This window comes from Theropithecus gelada, chromosome 1 (assembly GCF_003255815.1).
Source record: "Theropithecus gelada isolate Dixy chromosome 1, Tgel_1.0, whole genome shotgun sequence".
In the NCBI taxonomy this organism is placed as follows: domain Eukaryota; kingdom Metazoa; phylum Chordata; class Mammalia; order Primates; family Cercopithecidae; genus Theropithecus; species Theropithecus gelada.
Window position 1 is genome coordinate 40,214,766 of NC_037668.1, and position 17,177 is coordinate 40,231,942.

The 17,177-nt window shown below is 58.9% G+C and overlaps 1 protein-coding gene across 1 annotated transcript in view; it reads left to right on the forward strand.

Annotated features, from left to right (window-relative positions):
• The window catches only part of DISP3 (dispatched RND transporter family member 3), a 57,750-nt gene extending 41,331 nt beyond the window's left edge, over window positions 1-16,419 (forward strand). The window contains exons 11-21 of the mRNA XM_025400558.1: window positions 2,625-2,738; window positions 3,738-3,874; window positions 5,207-5,391; window positions 8,256-8,386; window positions 8,465-8,637; window positions 9,579-9,705; window positions 10,245-10,390; window positions 13,084-13,243; window positions 13,718-13,831; window positions 14,250-14,416; window positions 15,158-16,419. Coding sequence (XP_025256343.1) covers window positions 2,625-2,738; window positions 3,738-3,874; window positions 5,207-5,391; window positions 8,256-8,386; window positions 8,465-8,637; window positions 9,579-9,705; window positions 10,245-10,390; window positions 13,084-13,243; window positions 13,718-13,831; window positions 14,250-14,416; window positions 15,158-15,520 — 1,817 coding nt within the window. The 3' untranslated portion in view covers window positions 15,521-16,419. The remainder of the gene's footprint in view (window positions 1-2,624; window positions 2,739-3,737; window positions 3,875-5,206; window positions 5,392-8,255; window positions 8,387-8,464; window positions 8,638-9,578; window positions 9,706-10,244; window positions 10,391-13,083; window positions 13,244-13,717; window positions 13,832-14,249; window positions 14,417-15,157) is intronic.
• The last annotated feature ends 758 nt before the right edge of the window (window positions 16,420-17,177 follow it).

Here is a 17,177-nt window from a genome sequence, read left to right on the forward strand (position 1 = left end):
GGGAGGGGAGAGGGGGGAAGGGGTTAGCCAGGCTGGGAGGGGAGAGGGAGGAAGAGGAGAGGTTAGCCTGGTGAGGAGGGGAGAGGAGGGAAGGGGTGGGGTTAGCCAGGCAGGGAGGGGAGAGGAGGGAGGAGTCTAGGCAGAGGAGAGCACCAGAGGTGGGAAAGACCAAGGCCACATTTGAGAGAGGCAGTTGCAGGAGCTAGGCTGGCCCAGTGGACTGGAATAGGGCGGGTGGGCTGAAGTGAGGGGTCTGGATTTTATTCTAATTGTCACTGGAAACTAGTCACATGGTTTAAGTGGAGAAGTGGGGTGATGGAGTCTCCCAGGTGCTGTGTGGAGGTGATTGGGGCACTGGGGTGGAAGCTGGCTGGGAGGCTGGGTAGGAGGCTGGTGGGGTATTCTAGAGGAGAATTGGTGGCACTGGGACCAGCATGCTGACGGCAGCGGTGGTGGAGTCAAGAGGTTTTTAGGAGGCGGTTTCCGTAGGACTTGGTGACGGAGTGAGAGTTGGGAATGAGCCAGGAAGGAAGATAGAGATGGCTCCTTGATTTTGAGGTAGCTGGCCCAGGCCGCGTTTTACAGAGGGGGAGCAGGGTGGGGGCAGGCAAAGTCAACCCAAGGTCATCTCACTTTGCCAGGGCAGTTAGAAACCAAATGAGAAGATGCCTGGGTAAGAGCTTCCAGCTCACAGGAGCGGATCTGCTGGCTGCTGTAATTGCCTTTATTTAATTAGGGCGGTGCTGAGATTAACCTAGCCTTCCCCTTGGCAATGGCAGCCAAATGTGTGATAATCCACTGCAGCTCCGAGAGGCACCGGAAGAGCCCCTCGCACCTCGGAGCCAGCCCCGGCCACGTCCCCAGCTCCTCTCCCTAACTGCCAGGACGTGGCATTGCTCCTGATCATCACCGCCACCACAGGCCTCCGGCCTGCCCAAAGGGCCTGCTCCCCTTCCACAGATGGACAAACCCCAAAGCTCCCTGACAACATCTGGGGCCAAGACCAGGCCAGAGCCCAGCCAGAGCCCAGCCAGGACCCCAGCCAGAGCCCAGCCAGGACCCCAGCCACAGTCCAGCCAGGACACCAGCCAGCACCCCAGCCAGAGCCCAACCAGGACCCCAGCCAGAGCCCAACCAGGACCCCAGCCAGAGCCCAACCAGGACCCCAGCCAGAGTCCAGCCAGGACCCCAACCAGCACCCCAGCCACAGCCCAGCCAGGACCCTAGCCAGCACCCCAGCCAACACCCCAGCCAGGACCCCAGCCACAGCCCAGCCAGCACCCCAACCACAGCCCAGCCTGAGCCCAGCCAGGACCTCAGCCAGGACCCCAGCCAGACCCCAGCCAGGACCCCAGCCAGAGCCCAGCCCCTGCTCCCTGTACCTCTTCCTCTGAGAACTGCCTCTTGGAAGGACCCCTTCAGAGTGCAGCAGAGTGCTTCGGCTTTACAAGGGGCAGGCAAGGCCAGACCCCAATGGGGAGGCAAGTCCCTCTCTGGGCAGGTCCCTTCACCTCTGCTTTCCACTCCATCAAGTGGGGTCCATGGGAACAGCCTCAGGATGGCTGTGAGGATTAAAACTTTGAAGGTGCAGTTCTCTCATTTCTAATTTTAAAAACCCAAAGGGCTAACACACAATGCTTGAAGCAAAACGGGCATATATGTCTCCCAACATGTTTGCCAGCTGATGACCTTGGGTCACCCTAACAGTCACTCCTGTTAATTGGATGCAGAGGATGTGATGTCCCACCCCCAAGGGAAGTGTGGCATCATCCCTACCCAACAGAGGAGGCAGAGTGGCACAGAGAGGGCGAGCAGGGAGCAGAGTGGCACAGAGAGGGTAAGCAGAGGGCAGAGTGGCACAGAGAGGGCAAGCAGGGGCAGAGTGGCACAGAGAGGGTAAGCAGGGGGCAGAGTGGCACAGAGAGGGCAAACGGGGCAGAGTGGCACAGAGAGGGTGAGCAGGGGGCAGAGTGGCACAGAGAGGGTGAGCAGGGGGCAGAGTGGCACAGAGAGGGCGAGCAGGGGGCAGAGTGGCACAGAGAGGGTAAGCAGGGGGCAGAGTGGCACAGAGAGGGCGAGCAGGGGCAGAGTGGCACAGAGAGGGCGAGCAAGGGCAGAGTGGCACAGAGAGGGTGAGCGGGGGCAGAGTGGCACAGAGAGGGTGAGCAGGGGGCAGAGTGGCACAGAGAGGGCGAGCAGGGGGCAGAGTGGCACAGAGAGGGTAAGCAGGGGGCAGAGTGGCACAGAGAGGGCGAGCAGGGGCAGAGTGGCACAGAGAGGGCGAGCAAGGGCAGAGTGGCACAGAGAGGGTGAGCGGGGGCAGAGTGGCACAGAGAGGGTGAGCAGGGGGCAGAGTGGCACAGAGAGGGTGAGCAGGGAGCGTTTCAGTGTTTTTCTCTGGGCAGGCTGATGGTGCCTTTCTCTGGGCCTAAAATTCCTAAAAGTTTGGTATTTGATTTTTTAAAAGTTCTTCCTAGTTTCTGACCCCCACACACCCACCCCCTCCAGTCCCTGGGCCCCAGTTCCTGAGACTGTGTCAGATCCCAGCCTCTTGCCTCTGCCCATCGGGCCCAGCCCGGGATGCCCTGCTGTCCTGCTGTCCTTGACGTGGTGTTGCGGGGCAGGTCTGTTCCAGGAGAAGCCCCACAGCTTGCAGAACAACATCCGGACGTCCCTGGAGAAGAAGAGGCGAGGCTCGGGGGTTCCCTGGGCCAGCCGGCCTGAGGCCACCCTGCAGGGTGAGCACGGGGGGTGGAGGGTGGGGAAATCCTCCCTGGTGCTAGGGTTGGGGGCCCTGTAAGGGGAGCAGATAAAATTCCTTCTGGATTCTCCTTCAAGATGGACATTCTGTGTTCCTGGTCACTGCAGAGGAGCTGGGGATGGGGGGTGAATTTGGGGCCCTCACCTGCCATCCCGCCAGGACAGTAGGCTCCCGCGACACCCTGGTCTGTGGTGCCCCCTAAGCCCTACCTGTGCACCAAAGCCATCCTGAGTGTCCAGGGGCAGAGGCAGGCGTCCCGGGCCCCGAACACTGGCTTATGCCTGCTGGAGTTTCCCTCAGAGGTGGGTGCTGGGACAAGTGTACTGGAGGAATGAATCCCCCATCAGGCAGCTCTGTCTGTCCCTGTCACCCTATGGCACTGTCACCACCTCTGTCCTACCACTGTCACTCCCAGCACCAGCCCTGAACCATCACTGGCACACCTTCACCAGGATGCCCTTCATCACTGTCACCTCCGCTATCTGGGCCACCCCATCCCTGTGCCCACCACCTCCCCCACCATCCCTCCCACCCCATCCCAGTGCCCACCACCTCTCCCACCATCCCTCCCACCCCATCCTGTGCCCAACACCTCCCCCACCATCCCTCCCACCCCATCCAGTGCCCACCACCTCCCCCACCATCCCTCCCACCCCATCCCTGTGCCCAACACCTCCCCCACCATCCCTGCCACCCCATCCCTGTGCCCACCACCTCCCCCACCACCCCTCCCACCCCATCCTGTGCCCACCACCTCCCCCACCATCCCTGCCACCCCATCCTGTGCCCGCCACCTCCCCCACTATTATTGCCATGGGCCTGGTCCAGTAGAGAGGGGCACAGCCAGCATTTTGAGATGAGCCCAAGGCCAGGACTGAGCTCATTAGTCGACAGAGCTGAGGGTGGGCTGCTCCAGGGTCAGGAGAAGCCAGTCAAGGTCAAGTTCACCTCTCTTTCATCCTTTATTTGTCCATAGATTTCCTGGGTACCGTGTACATCTCTAAAGTGAAGAGTCAAGGCCACCCCGCTGTCTACAGGCTCTCCCTCAATGCCAGCCTGCCTGCTCCTTGGCAGGCTGTGTCGCCTGGGGATGGAGAGGTGCCCTCCTTCCAGGTGAGCCTGGGCTATCGTGAAGCGAGCCGCCACCACTGGGGGCGGGGGGGCCCTCAGGGCCACACTGGTGGGCACTGGCCACATAGGGAGAAGCAGCTTTGAGGATAAAGACCCCCCTGCCCCAAACCAGCCTTGTCTGTGACAGGAACCTGCCAAGTGGTGGCAGCATGGGCTTCTGAGTCAGCCAGGCCTGGATTCAAATCGTGGCTCTGCCATTTATTAACTGTGTGTCTTTGGGCAGATTGCTTACTCTCTGAGCCTCAGTTTCTTCATCCGTGACATGGGGATGTGACAAGCACCAGCCAGCATTGTTGGAGGTGTGTGAGGTGAGGCCTGTGCAGTGCAGAACGCCTGGGTACAGTCCCTCCTCGGGCAGTGGCGGCCAGGAATCTTGCTGTCCTTGGTAGCTGCTCCAGCACCGCAGAAAGGAGTCCCCAGGCCCACACTTGAGTTTTCCCCTTCGTGGGGGTCATTTGTTTCTTTTCTTTTTCTTTTTTTGGGGGGGTTGGGGGGAGGACAGGGGCTTGCACTGTCACCCAGGCTGGAGTGCAGTAGCATGATCATAGCTCACTGCAGCCTCGACCTCCTGGACTCAAGCGAGCCTCTCTCGTCAGCCTCCTGAGTAGCTGCAACCACAGGCACACACCGTCACACGAGCTAGTTTTGTCTTTTATTTTTTGTAGGTACGGGGTCTCTCTGTGTTGCCCAGGCTCATTCGTGTTTCTTTAACATGGTACACCCTCCATGGTGACAGGGACACGTGCCAATTTGTTTGTTCAGGATTTATATTTCCATTTGGAAGATGAGGTCTCTGAGGCTTTTCCTGCCTCTAAGCCTCTGCGTGTGCCGTTCCCACTGCCTGAAAAGCTTTTCCTTCGGCTTCGTGTGTGGCTGACTCCTTGGTGCTCGTTCAGGTCTCGGCACCCCTGTGGGGCCCCACAGAGCCCTGCCCCGGCGCCTTTCTCGCCTTGTCCTCCTCTCCCTGCCATTTATCCTGTCTTATCTTCCTTATTCTTGGAAGCCATCATCATTGCCAGCTCCACAAGGGTAGGGACCGTGCCCCTCAGAGCCTGACGCAGTGCCTGGTATGGCACAGACACTCAGTGAACGATCGTTGAGGGAAGAAACGAGGCTCAGAGGAGGAAAGGATTTGCCGAAGCGCTGAACTCAAACCCAGGCCTCCCAAGCCTCTGCCCAGGGCTCTGTCCCCGACTCTGAGGACTGGGACGGGGTGAACTATGCTGGGGAGGGAGGGGACGGAGCCTGAGGCTGGCCCAGGCTGAGGCAGCCCCCCCGAGTCACATGTCTTGTCTCTGTCAACCCACTGCTTAGGTGTATAGAGCGCCTTTTGGTAACTTCACCAAGAAGCTGACCGCTTGTATGTCTACAGTAGGGCTGCTCCAGGCGGCGAGCCCCTCCCGCAAGTGGATGCTGACGACCTTGGCCTGTGATGCCAAGCGGGGCTGGAAGTTTGACTTCAGCTTCTACGTGGCCACCAAGGAGCAGCAGCACACCCGGTAACAAAGCCTGGCAGACAAGCCGGTGCCCATCAGCCCGGCTGCTTCTTTTCTCTCTTTTCTCTCTCTTTTCACATAGGGGATGCCAGCAGGCCCTCTTTTTTTTTCTTTTTTTTTTTTTTTTGAGACAGAGTCTTACTCTGTTGCCCAGGCTGGAGTGCAGTAACACAGTCTTGGCTCACTGTAACCTCTGCCTCCCAGGTTCAAGTGATTCTGCTGCCTCAACCTCCCGAGTAGTTGGGACTACAGGCGTGCACCACCACACCTGCTTAATTTTTGTATTTTTAGTAAAGATGGGGTTTTGCCATGTTGGCCAGGCTGGTCTCAAACTCCTGAGCTCAGGTGATTCACATGCCTTGGCCTCCCAAAGTGCTGGGATTACAGGCATGAGCCACCGCACCTGGCCCTGAGGGATGCCAGCAGACCCCTTTAAGAAACCTCTGGCCAGGTGCGGTGGCTCATACCTGTAATCCCAGCACTTTGGGAGGCCGAGGTGGGCAGATCACAAGGTCAGCAGATCAAGACCATCCTGGCTAACACGGTGAAACCGCATCTCTACTAAAAGTACAAAAAATTAGCTGGGCATGGTGGCGGGCGCCTGTAGTCCCAGCTACTCAGGAGGCTGAGGCAGGAGAATCGCTTGAACCCAGAGGCAGAGGTTGCAGTGAGTCAAGATCGTGCCTCTGCACTCCAGCCTGGGCAACAGAGTGAGACTCTGTCTCAAAAAAGGAAAAAGAAAAAAAACTGCTGTCTATTTTCACCCACCTGCTCAGATGGGTCTCTGCCCAGGGCTGGGGAGTGCAGAACATTGGCAAAGATGACGGGCGCAGGAGCTGCTCCCCGCCTTGATAGCTCCTCAGGGGTTGCAGTGGTCACCTGGCTGTCCCTCTAGCATACCAGGCCCCTTTCCATCCCAGGCCCTTTGCATTTGCTGTTCCCTCTGCCTAGAATGCTTTCCCCAGCTCCTCACATGCGAGACAACGTCTCAAGATTCAAGTCCCTGTCCAAAAGTCACCTCCCGGGAGAGGCTGTCCCTCCCCAAGTACCACATCCAGCCTCTCTCCATACATCACCCACTGCTCTCCTGGCCCCACTGCCACCTGCCACCATGCTGACCTGCAGTGTCACCTGTCCTCCCATGGGAGCACACAGGCACCCTGTGGTAGGACCTTGGCCATCTCTTTTGGTGCCGCCTCCCCAGCACCTGTCACGGTGTCTGGCATAGTAGGTGCAAATAACTGCTTGCTGAATGATTGAATGAGTACATGCCGTACTTCCTTGACAAGGCACTCACCCACACTCTAAATACATCATTAATTCAGAAAATGTTTATTTAATGCCCCTGCCCCTTCTGCTGGAAGGAGAGTGAGGGGAGGGCCTCTGTTGTATTCACTTGCCACAGGCCCAGTCCCTGCTAGCGCCCGGTGTGAAGTTGGGCCCCCACTACATGCCGAGTCAGAAGCCGCATTCTGTGCTCTCGGGGTCTCCATGCCATCCAGGAGCACCTTTTCTGGGGTTTCCTTCCCCGTGTTGTAAACACAGCCCCACATCCATTTATCCGTGGAGGCCATATTAGCTGAAGGTCTCCTCCCTCCGCCGTTCACTGATTTAACGAACTGTGGACTCCAACTGTGCTGGCACTGTGCTAGGGATATGGTAGTGACAAAGACAGATGTGACTCCTGCCCTCGGGCCGTCTAGCAGGAGACAGGCAGCTAACAAGTAAACAGCAATGTCATTACAAACCATGATACGTGCTCTGAAAGAAATAGTCCCACTGTCATTGTGGTGGAGAACAGTGGTGCAAGGCCATGCTCGGTGACACACAGGGACTGTGGTCTCTGACAGGGCTCGGTGACACACAGGGACTGTGGTCTCTGACGGGGCTCGGTGACACACAGGGACTGTGGTCTCTGACAGAACTCAGTGACACACGGGGACTGTGGTCTCTGACGGGGCTCGGTGACACACAGGGACTGTGGTCTCTGACGGGGCTCGGTGACACACAGGGACTGTGGTCTCTGACGGGGCTCGGTGACACGGGGACTGTGGTCTCTGACAGAACTCAGTGACACACGGGGACTGTGGTCTCTGACAGAACTCAGTGACACACGGGGACTGGTCTCTGATGGGGCTAGCTTTGGAGTGTCAAACACCCAGAGGCGTCTGAACTCTGCATGGGGCTGAGGGGTGCAGCTTGGAGGCCGGGGAATGGCAGGACAGCACTGGCTGGGTCCTTTCCAGCCTGGGATCCTGACTTGGGGGGGGCCCTCTGCCTGTCCTCCCCTGAGCCCCATGCTGACCTGCAGTGTTACCTGCACAGACACATCAGTGACCAGGGGTTGGGCAGCCTGCCTGGATGAGCTGGAAACATTCTGGAAAGAACTTTGAGCTGCACTGGGTCTATTGGTTAGCCAGCTGTTGACCCTAGAGCGCTTCCTTCCTATAGAATGTAGAGACTCCCTAACTGTTGGGGTTGAGGCAAGGCTGGGGACCCCTGAGCAGGGACCGCTAGGGTTGTCCCTGGGGCCCCTCCTGAACCTTTGTACCCAATGGGGGACAGTTTCAAAGCTGCTGGTCTTCTCCACCCTTCATGACTCCTATGGGGAGACTGAGGGGCAGAGGGGAAGGGCCTTGACTAGATTCCCATAGTCAGCCTTGGCAGGGGCGGGGCTAGAACAGCCTCCAGACCCCCAGCCTAGGGCAATTCCCTCAGCCCTCAACCTGAGAACAAATCCCCATGCGGGAGCAGAGCCCAAGTCCAGACCCCACGACACCCCACCCCTAGCCCCGGCCCACTGGCCTCACCTCCCCTGACTCCTCCTGGCCTTTCTGGCCTCAGCCCGGCCTCCATTGCCTCCACAGGAAGCTGTACTTCGCCCAGTCCCACAAGCCCCCCTTCCACGGGCGCGTGTGCATGGCACCCCCTGGCTGCCTGCTCAGCTCCAGCCCCGATGGGCCTACCAAAGGCTTCTTCTTCGTGCCTAGTGAGAAAGGTACAGCAGGGGCACACAGGTGGGGACCTCAGGAGCTGGGCCCCGCCTTCCCTTACAGCTCTGACTCCCTGTTCGCAGTGCCCAAGGCCCGTCTCTCGGCCACCTTCGGCTTCAACCCCTGCGTGAACACAGGCTGCGGTAAGCCAGCGGTGCGGCCACTGGTGGATACTGGGGCCATGGTCTTCGTGGTCTTTGGCATTATTGGCGTCAACCGCACTCGGCAGGTGGACAACCACGTCATTGGAGACCCGGTACGGGGCATGCGTTGGGCAGATGCCGAGGGCCCCAGCTGCAACAGTCTTGCAAATAAGCACCTGTCCAGGGAACCACGTCCAGCTCCTCACACCCCCTCTTGGCTCCTCGATGGCTCCTCTAGCCCAGACAGATCCCCCATGGGCTCCTGGGGGTCCTGTTTTTCTTGAGGACTCAGCGGCATTGACGTCTTAGACTCACCCAGGAATCTGGGTTTAGGGTCCAAGCTGGATGCCTGTGAGGGACTCGAATGGAGAGAGGGCAGTCCAGGTGGACACCTCCTTGCCCTCCCCCTCGCTCTGAGCTGGGCTGTGGCTTTCTCCTCTCTGAGGCTTCCCTCCCTCACATGCACTCCTGTCCGGTGTGGGGCTCTTCAGTGTTTGAAGGCACTGGTTGAGCTGGGACTGTTCGGCACATGGTGGGTGCTAAGGATTCCTGGGAGGAAGGACGGGCGGGTGTCCCTTGCCTTTAATAAATTAGTCACAGCCCGGCGGGGTACACGGGAATGGCAGCCGTGGAGTAAGTCGGGAGCAAGGTGGAGTCGGAGGAGATCTGTGTGTTCAGTCCACACTGGGCATCTGCAGGCGCTGGGAGCAGAGGCTGGGGGACCAGGCAGGTCCTGCAGGACAGTGAGGATATGGCTGGCTGGGAGGGTGGGGAGAAAAGCAAGAAGTTCAGGTGAGAAGGTGGCGGGGGAAGGGGAGGAGGTGAGGCGGAGGGGCCTGTGTGGGGTGTGCAGTGATGGAAGCACAAGATGCTGGCGGGGGCAGGACAGAGGGTTAGGGTGGGGCAGTGAGTGAGCAGTTGGAGGCTGGCAACGTGAGGGTGACGGGTAGCAGGGAGCTGCTGGCAGTTCTTCCCTGGGGTTGGGGGTGAGCACGCAGGACTGAGTCCCTGTCTCACTGAGCGGCCTGGGCCGGCTTATGTCTCCTTGGGAAAGGGCAGCGTTGTCTACGACAGCAGCTTTGACCTCTTCAGGGAAATTGGACACCTGTGTCGCCTCTGCAAGGCCATCGCAGCCAACTCCGAGCTGGTGAAGCCAGGCGGGGCCCAGTGCCTGCCTTCAGGTGCGTGGGGTGTGGGGAGCTGTTCCTCTGAGGGAGAATGGACTGACTGGGGAGGCACAGAGGCCGGTCCAAGGTAGACAGCCGAAGGACACAGTGTCTGGCATGTGGGGGTGTTTTGCTGAGTGTCTGTGCTGTGTGTCTATGCTGAGTGTGTCCACACCAGGGTGGGGTGTGTGCCGGCAGTCAAGGGTTTTTGGATGTGAGCAGGCTTGTGTGTGAACAGGACTGGTGCAGAGGTGTGCGTGTGTGGGATGTGGGGCACATCTGCAGGAGTAGCCTTTCCAAAATTGGGGGTTAGGGCCAGGGACTGGCCCACAGCCAATGTGGATGAGGTCACCACAGGGGCGTCCCTGGGAGGGGCCCACACGTCATGTTCTACCCCGATGGCAAATGCATGTTGTGGGTTTCCCAATGCCGTTGCCAATGGTAACAAACACTCTAAGCCTCAGAGGTAGGTGAGCGCGTGGGCACAGGTGTGATGCAGGGGGACAGGCTCTTCTAGGGCCACCACCCACTCCCTTTCTTGCCTCTCCCCACAGGCTACAGCATCTCCTCCTTCCTGCAGATGTTGCACCCTGAGTGCAAGGAGCTGCCGGAGCCCAACCTGCTCCCGGGGCAGCTGTCCCACGGGGCTGTGGGCGTCAGGGAGGGCCGCGTGCAGTGGATCTCCATGGCTTTTGAGTCGGTGAGCCCAGGCAGCCTCGCTGGGCGCCGTGCTGCATACTTGCCCTGGGTGTGCCACCTCTGATCTCAGCCCTCTTCCCAGATCGGGGGGAGATGCTGAGGCCCAGAGAGGTGGAGTGACTTGCCTGAGGTCACACAGTTAGTGGGTGTCAGTGTCAAGTGCTAAACCAGGCCCCCTGACTGCAGAGCGCTGCCCTTTCTTCCCATGGGTGGCCTGCCAGTTCCCTTCCACCTACCCTTTCCCTTCCCTCCTTCTCCACCAGCCGGGGATCCACGGTATTTTTTAGTCTCTGGTCTATAGGGGCCGGTGGAAGTCCAGAATGCCCCCCTTTGCCACTGTGGGAGGCCAGGTTGGGGCCCCAGACCCTGGCAGCCTCCCTCAGGGTGGCCAGGGGACCGGCCATCCCCCATACCTCCCTGCTGCCTCTGTCACCCCTGGACGCTCGCTGAGCTCTGCCCAAGGAGGCATAGGCACACGTGTGCACATACGCACACATGCACACACTCCTGACCTGAGCCCTGTGGGGACTTTCGGCCCTGGCACGTGGCTTTCCGCAGCTTGGCAAGCCGGTCCCTGCTGCCTCTGTGCAGAGACCTGGGCTCAGTCCTTGCCGGGATCCTGGTGTGCTCTGTGTCCCTGAGCAAGTTACTCGTCCCCTCTGGCCTTATCTGTAGAAGAGGGTTCAAGATCCCTGTGCCCCTCTGGCAGGTGTGGAGGTAAGAACACATGGGAAAGTCTGGGGACTAAGAATCAATGTGACAGCTTAAGCGGGGGGGTGACTGTCCTCTGGCCCCCTGCCCTGACTTGCTTCCCACTATTTATTTGTGCTACTCATTGCACAAGCAACGAAACCAGCCACCAGCCAAGGGGGCCTCAGAGCCCTCAACAGGCCCCCAATCAAATGCAGACACCAGTTCAAAGACCCAGATGGGTCTTTTTTAGGTTGCATTTTTTTTACAGTGGTGAAATATACATAAGGTAAAATTAACCATCTTAACAGGTTTTTTGTTTGTTTGTTTGTTTGTTTTGAGTCAGGGTCTCACTCTGTCACCCAGGCTGGAGGGCAATGGCACGGTCTTGGCTCACTGCAACCTCTGCCTCCCAGGTTCAAGCAATTCTCCCACCTCAGCCTGGGACTACAGGCACCCACCATCATGCCTAGCTAAATTTTTGTTTTTGTTTTTGTTTTTTGTTTTTTTGGTAGAGAGGGGGTTTCACCATATTGGCCAGGCGGGTCTCGAACTCCTGACCTCAGGTGATCCACCCACCTTGGCCTCCCAAAGTGCTGGCATTACAAGGCATGAGCCACCGCGACTGGCCTGAACCATTTTTAAGCATACAACCCTGTGGCATTAAGTATGTTCACACTGTTATGCAACCATTACCACCATATACTTCCAGAACTTTTTTCATCTTTCCAAACTGAAGCTCTATCCCTAGTAAACACTAACTCCCCCTCTCCCCTTCCCACAGTCACTGGCACCCACCATTCTACTTTCTCAATGAATTTAACAACTCTGGGGGCCTCATGTGAATGGAATCATACGGTGTTTGTCCTTTGGTGACTGGTTCTTTTTTTTTTTTTTGAAATGGAGTTTCGCTCTGTCGCCCAGGCTGGAGTGCGGTGGAGCCATCCCAGCCCACTGCAACCTCCGCCTCCTGGGTTCAACCCATACTCCTGCCTTAGCCTCCCAAATAGCTGGGATTACGGGCATGCGGCACCACACCTGGCTAATTTTTTGTATTTTTAGTAGAGATGGGGTTTCTCCATGTTGGCCAGGCTGGTCTTGAACTCCTGACCTCAGGTGATCCGCCCACCTCGGCCTCCCAAAGTGTGGGGATTACAGGCGTGAGCCACCGCGCCCAGCCAGTGACTGGTTCATTTTACTCAGTGCGAGGTTCACCATGTTGCAGCATGTGTCAGAACTCACCTCCCTCTGCAGGCTGAAGCCCCAGGCAGTTCCAGGCAGGAGAGAAGTCCCCACTCAGGCTCACCACGCAGCAGGGCGCCCACTTCCAAGCTGACCCCACCAGTACTCAGACACGCGTGCACCTGCGCACGCACACGCAGGCCTCCTGGGAACTGGCTTGTACTTGGCAGGAGCAGAATTGATGAGCAGATACCTTAAGAACCTTTTAGAGCAGGGCGAGTGCCTGTTTCTCTCATTCATCATCCATGAGCACCCCTCGGGGCTGGGCACTGTGGGCCAGCCAGGCTGCTCCTGACCTTGCAATTCACAGTCCCACCTGCCAGGGCCAGGCAGGTTGCCAGGCAGTGACAAGAGTAGGGGAAGCACTGAGGGTTTGGAGACCCCAACGGAGGCCCACCTTGGGGCATCAAGGAAGGCTTCCTGGAGGAGACGGAACCCCAGAAAGTCCTGAAGGATGAGCAGGAACTGGCTGAGCAGGCAGAGGGAATAGTACGCGCTCTGCATGGACACAAGAGTGTGGGGGACCCTGGGAGCTGAAGGGGGTTCTGGTGGGCAGGGACTGTGGTTGCATGTGGACCAGTGCTGCTGTCACAATCACATAATACCTCCAGAAGCGGGGACTCATTTTGGATTGAATTGTTCATACCCTCCCCGACAGACGCAACACTCCATTGGTGGCCACAGAACAGACCAGCCATGCCTGGGAAGGGCGGGTGGGCCACAGCCCCTGCCTGTCTCACTGGCTCACGTCTCTCCCCACAGACCACGTACAAGGGCAAATCCTCCTTCCAGACCTACTCAGACTACCTGCGCTGGGAGAGCTTCCTCCAGCAGCAGCTGCAGGCCTTCCCCGAGGGCTCAGCCCTGCGCCGGGGCTTCCAGACCTGCGAGCACTGGAAGCAGATCTTCATGGAAATCGTAGGCAAGCAGCAGCCTCGTCCACTCCACCCTGGGTGGGCAGGAGGCAGAGGGACCTGGGAGGGGAGGGCACAGAGCGGCCAGTCTGAGCCACACTCTCTGTCCTGGCCAAGAGCCCTGGGGAAACCGGGTGCCTCAGTGGCCAGGACACTGATCAGAGGCTGGAGTTTGGGTCCTCTCCTTCGGGGGCATCTGGCTACATTCTCTAATCTGGACTTTGGCCACCTAAAAAGTAACAGTCATGACCATGATGGCAGCTGCCAGTTACCAGCCTCTCCTAGGTGCCTGGGCTCTGGGCTGAGGGCCTGACCTGTGTTCTCTTCAACTCCAAACAAGGCAGGTGGGGTAAGGTCCTGTTATGACCGCATTTTACAGACAGGGAATTGGAGTCTCAGAAAGGTCAAGGGCTCACCCCAGCAGCACAGCTTGCTGTGAGCGCCCACAGAGCAGCGCACTGAGGCCCTGTCCTCCCTTGCAGGGGTGCAGAGCGCCCTGTGCGGCCTGGTGCTATCCCTACTCATCTGCGTGGCCGCGGTGGCCGTGTTCACCACCCACATCCTGCTCCTGCTGCCCGTGCTCCTCAGCATCTTGGGTACGTGGGCGAGGGGCTGACAGGCATCCGGCCGGTAGGGATGGGAGCAGACAGAGTCTCCCTCGTTGGCCTCCAGGTAGCAAGTGTCTCTGAAGCCTTCACTGTCACATCTCCTCGGTGGAGGCTTCCCCCACCCCCACCCCAGGTCACAAGACCTTCTGCCAGGTGCTATCTGGGACAGTGGCTCATAGGACTGTCTCTCCCGCATGTCTGTGCTCGTGAGCAGAGCCAGGGTACCCAGGTAGTAGCCCTCAGCTCAGTGATGTGTTGCTGCACCTGTCCCCTCCCTCGGGGGTCCCCTCAGTGTGCCTTGTCTCTCCTGTCACCTGAGGGTGGGGGCTAGACTCCAGACCTCCCTGTTCCCCTAAGGCCTCCAGGGTGGGAGGTCTGAGCTGCCTCCCCTGCTGTCCCCTTGCAGGCATCGTATGCCTGGTGGTGACCATCATGTACTGGAGTGGCTGGGAGATGGGCGCCGTGGAAGCCATCTCGCTGTCCATCCTCGTTGGCTCCTCCGTGGACTACTGCGTCCACCTGGTGGAGGGCTACCTGCTGGCTGGAGAGAACCTGCCCCCGCACCAGGCCGAGGTGAGCACCCTGCCCACCTTACCCACCTCCCACCACATCGGGTCTTCTCCCACCTGGGTGCAGCTGAGGGACCCTCAAGGGCAGCTGGACATCCCAGCACCAGGCCCCCCCATGCAGGCTGTGTTCTAGAAACTAAGGTTTCCCAAAGCTGATCCCCAAGCCCCAGGGACTCTAGTTCTAAGGTCCACACCCCCCAGCCTCAGTCTCCCCAAGTGAGCAATGAGAGGGTTGGACCAGATGCAGGATCCCAAGGGGGCCCTCCTGCTTCATGTTGCCCCAAGCTATGGCTCATTCTCCTTCCAGCCATGACCCAGAGGCCACAAGTCTGCTCCAGCCCCCGGTGGCTTGGTAAGGACATGTTCACATACTCAGTGCCAAAACCAGCTCTGGGCCTAGTAACGGTTTTTTCTTTAGTTTGGAATTGGCGTTGGTGTGAAAACATTCACAAATATGTAAAAATCAAATCAGTTACACATTCAACTGCCTGTGGTCAGAGGAACAAAATGAGTTCCAAGCAGGGCTCCCATTTATGAGGACCCGCTGTGCAGACCCTCGCATCCTATTGACATAGCAGCACCCACTGGTGCGTACCCTCCCAACCCTGTGAGGCCGCTTGCAGCTCTCATCCCAGTGACAGAGCAGGAACCTGGCCTGGGGCGGGGGTGCGCGATTCCCCAGGTGCTGGCCAGAGGGGTCCCGCGGGCGGGCGGGCTGGGCTTCCCGCTCTCCTCTCGCCCCCAGGACGCCCGAACGCAGCGCCAGTGGCGTACGCTGGAGGCCGTGCGGCACGTGGGCGTGGCCATCGTCTCCAGTGCCCTCACCACGGTCATCGCCACAGTGCCCCTCTTCTTCTGCATCATCGCCCCGTTTGCCAAGTTCGGCAAGATCGTGGCACTCAACACAGGCGTGTCCATCCTCTACACACTGACCGTCAGCACCGCCCTGCTGGGCATCATGGCGCCCGGCTCCTTCACCCGGACCCGGACTTCCTTCCTCAAGGCCCTGGGGGCCGTGCTGCTGGCGGGGGCCCTGGGGCTGGGTGCCTGCCTCGTGCTCCTGCGGAGCGGCTACAAGATTCCCCTGCCTGCAGGGGCCTCCCTATAGCCCAGGCCGGGCTCTGGACACTTGCACCTTTGGTCCCGTGGGTGGGGGACAGGAACTGCTTCCCAGCTCGGCTTCAGCTAGCTGTGTCCCCAGGCCTGGGCCCAGGGCGCCCTCCGGGCCAGCGTGGAGGCTGACACCCACACAAATGGTGTGGACCGCACTGCCTTTGCGGAGCTGGGAGTTGGAGACGGCCGCCACCCCATAGGCCATCTGCTGGCAGCCACACTCGGCGTTTTGCCCAGTGGCAGAAGAGACCAGCCCTCCTCCCATGCCCGGTCACCATGGGGGTCAGGTTATTTTTGTAGGGAGTCTCCCGCTCACACTGCCTCAGTGCTCACCACCTTCCAGTGTGGATGTTACAGGGTGACCCCCATTCTACCGATGTGAGAACTGAGGCGCCAGGACACAGTGGCTGCCCTGCCGCTGGATCAGTAGCAGAACCAGAGCTGCCTCTGAGCTCCATGCTGCCCTCGGGGATCATGCAGGAAGAGCACAGTGGATCCAGGGTGGGGGCCTCACACCGCCTACACCCCTCTCCCCCACAACCCTCCCCTTCAGCTTTACAGCAGCCAGTGCTGAATGGCCCTGTGGCCCTCCCTGGGCCTTTTGATCCTGGCCAGAGAAGACAGAGGGACCCGGCTTGGGCTTCTGCATGTCCTAACCCTGACCCCAGCCTCAAGGGGCCCCTCAAAGGCCCTCTCTGGTTTCTGTGGGGCTCCGTGCAGCTTTCCTCATGGATCTAAGCCCCCGTGTTTCCCACCTGACTCTGAGTGGATGTTTTGGGGGGTCGCCCCTGTGGGGAGGAGCTGCCATGCCTGCCGCCTTGCTCATGGCAGAGGGTTCCTATTAAAGTGACATAGGATTGCAGACCACCGCTGTTAACACGAGCATTTTAAGCACTGCTGTCTCCACATTTCTAAAGTTGAAGCGACCTTGCACACTGCCTAGCCTGAACCTGGCACAAAGGCTGGGGCTGGCGCCAGAGGGAGAGGTGGGTGGGCTGAGGGTGCCTGACCATCCTGGAACAGGTCACAGGGCGCTCTGGGGGAGGTGAGGTTCAAGAGATGCTTCTTTCTTTAAGGGATCCAACTGGCTCTGCAGAGCAGGCGTCTTGAGGATGCCTTTCGTGTGCCGAGTATTGTGCTGGTCACTGAGCTCTTTCCCTGGAGACTGACATTGCCACTGGGCTTTATGAGTGTGGACTCAGACTGAGCTGGAATGAATCCCTGAGGGTGGGAAAGACATCAAAGGGGGTTTCCAGGCCAGCCCTCCTGGCCTTCTGTAAATATTAACTGGGGGCCTGGGGATGCAAGATAGACGTACACCGTACTCCACTTAGCAAGTGTTTGTTGAGGGACTGTCAGACCTTGGCCCACAATGCATAGTGAAGAAAGACATCAGACAAGCAATGAGTGAGCCTAGCGGGCGGCACTGACTGCCAGAGGCTTTCCTCAGGGTTTGTGTCTGTGTCCGGGGCTGCCATGAAAAAGCTCCACGCACTGTGTGACTTCCACAGCAGCAGTTTATTCTCACAGTTCTGGAGGCTGGATGTCCAAAAGCAAAGTATTGGCAGCGTCGGTTCCTCCTGCAGGCTTTCAGGGAGAGTCTGTCTCCTGCTCTCCTAGAAGGCTTCTGCTGGTTGGTAGCAAACTAGCCT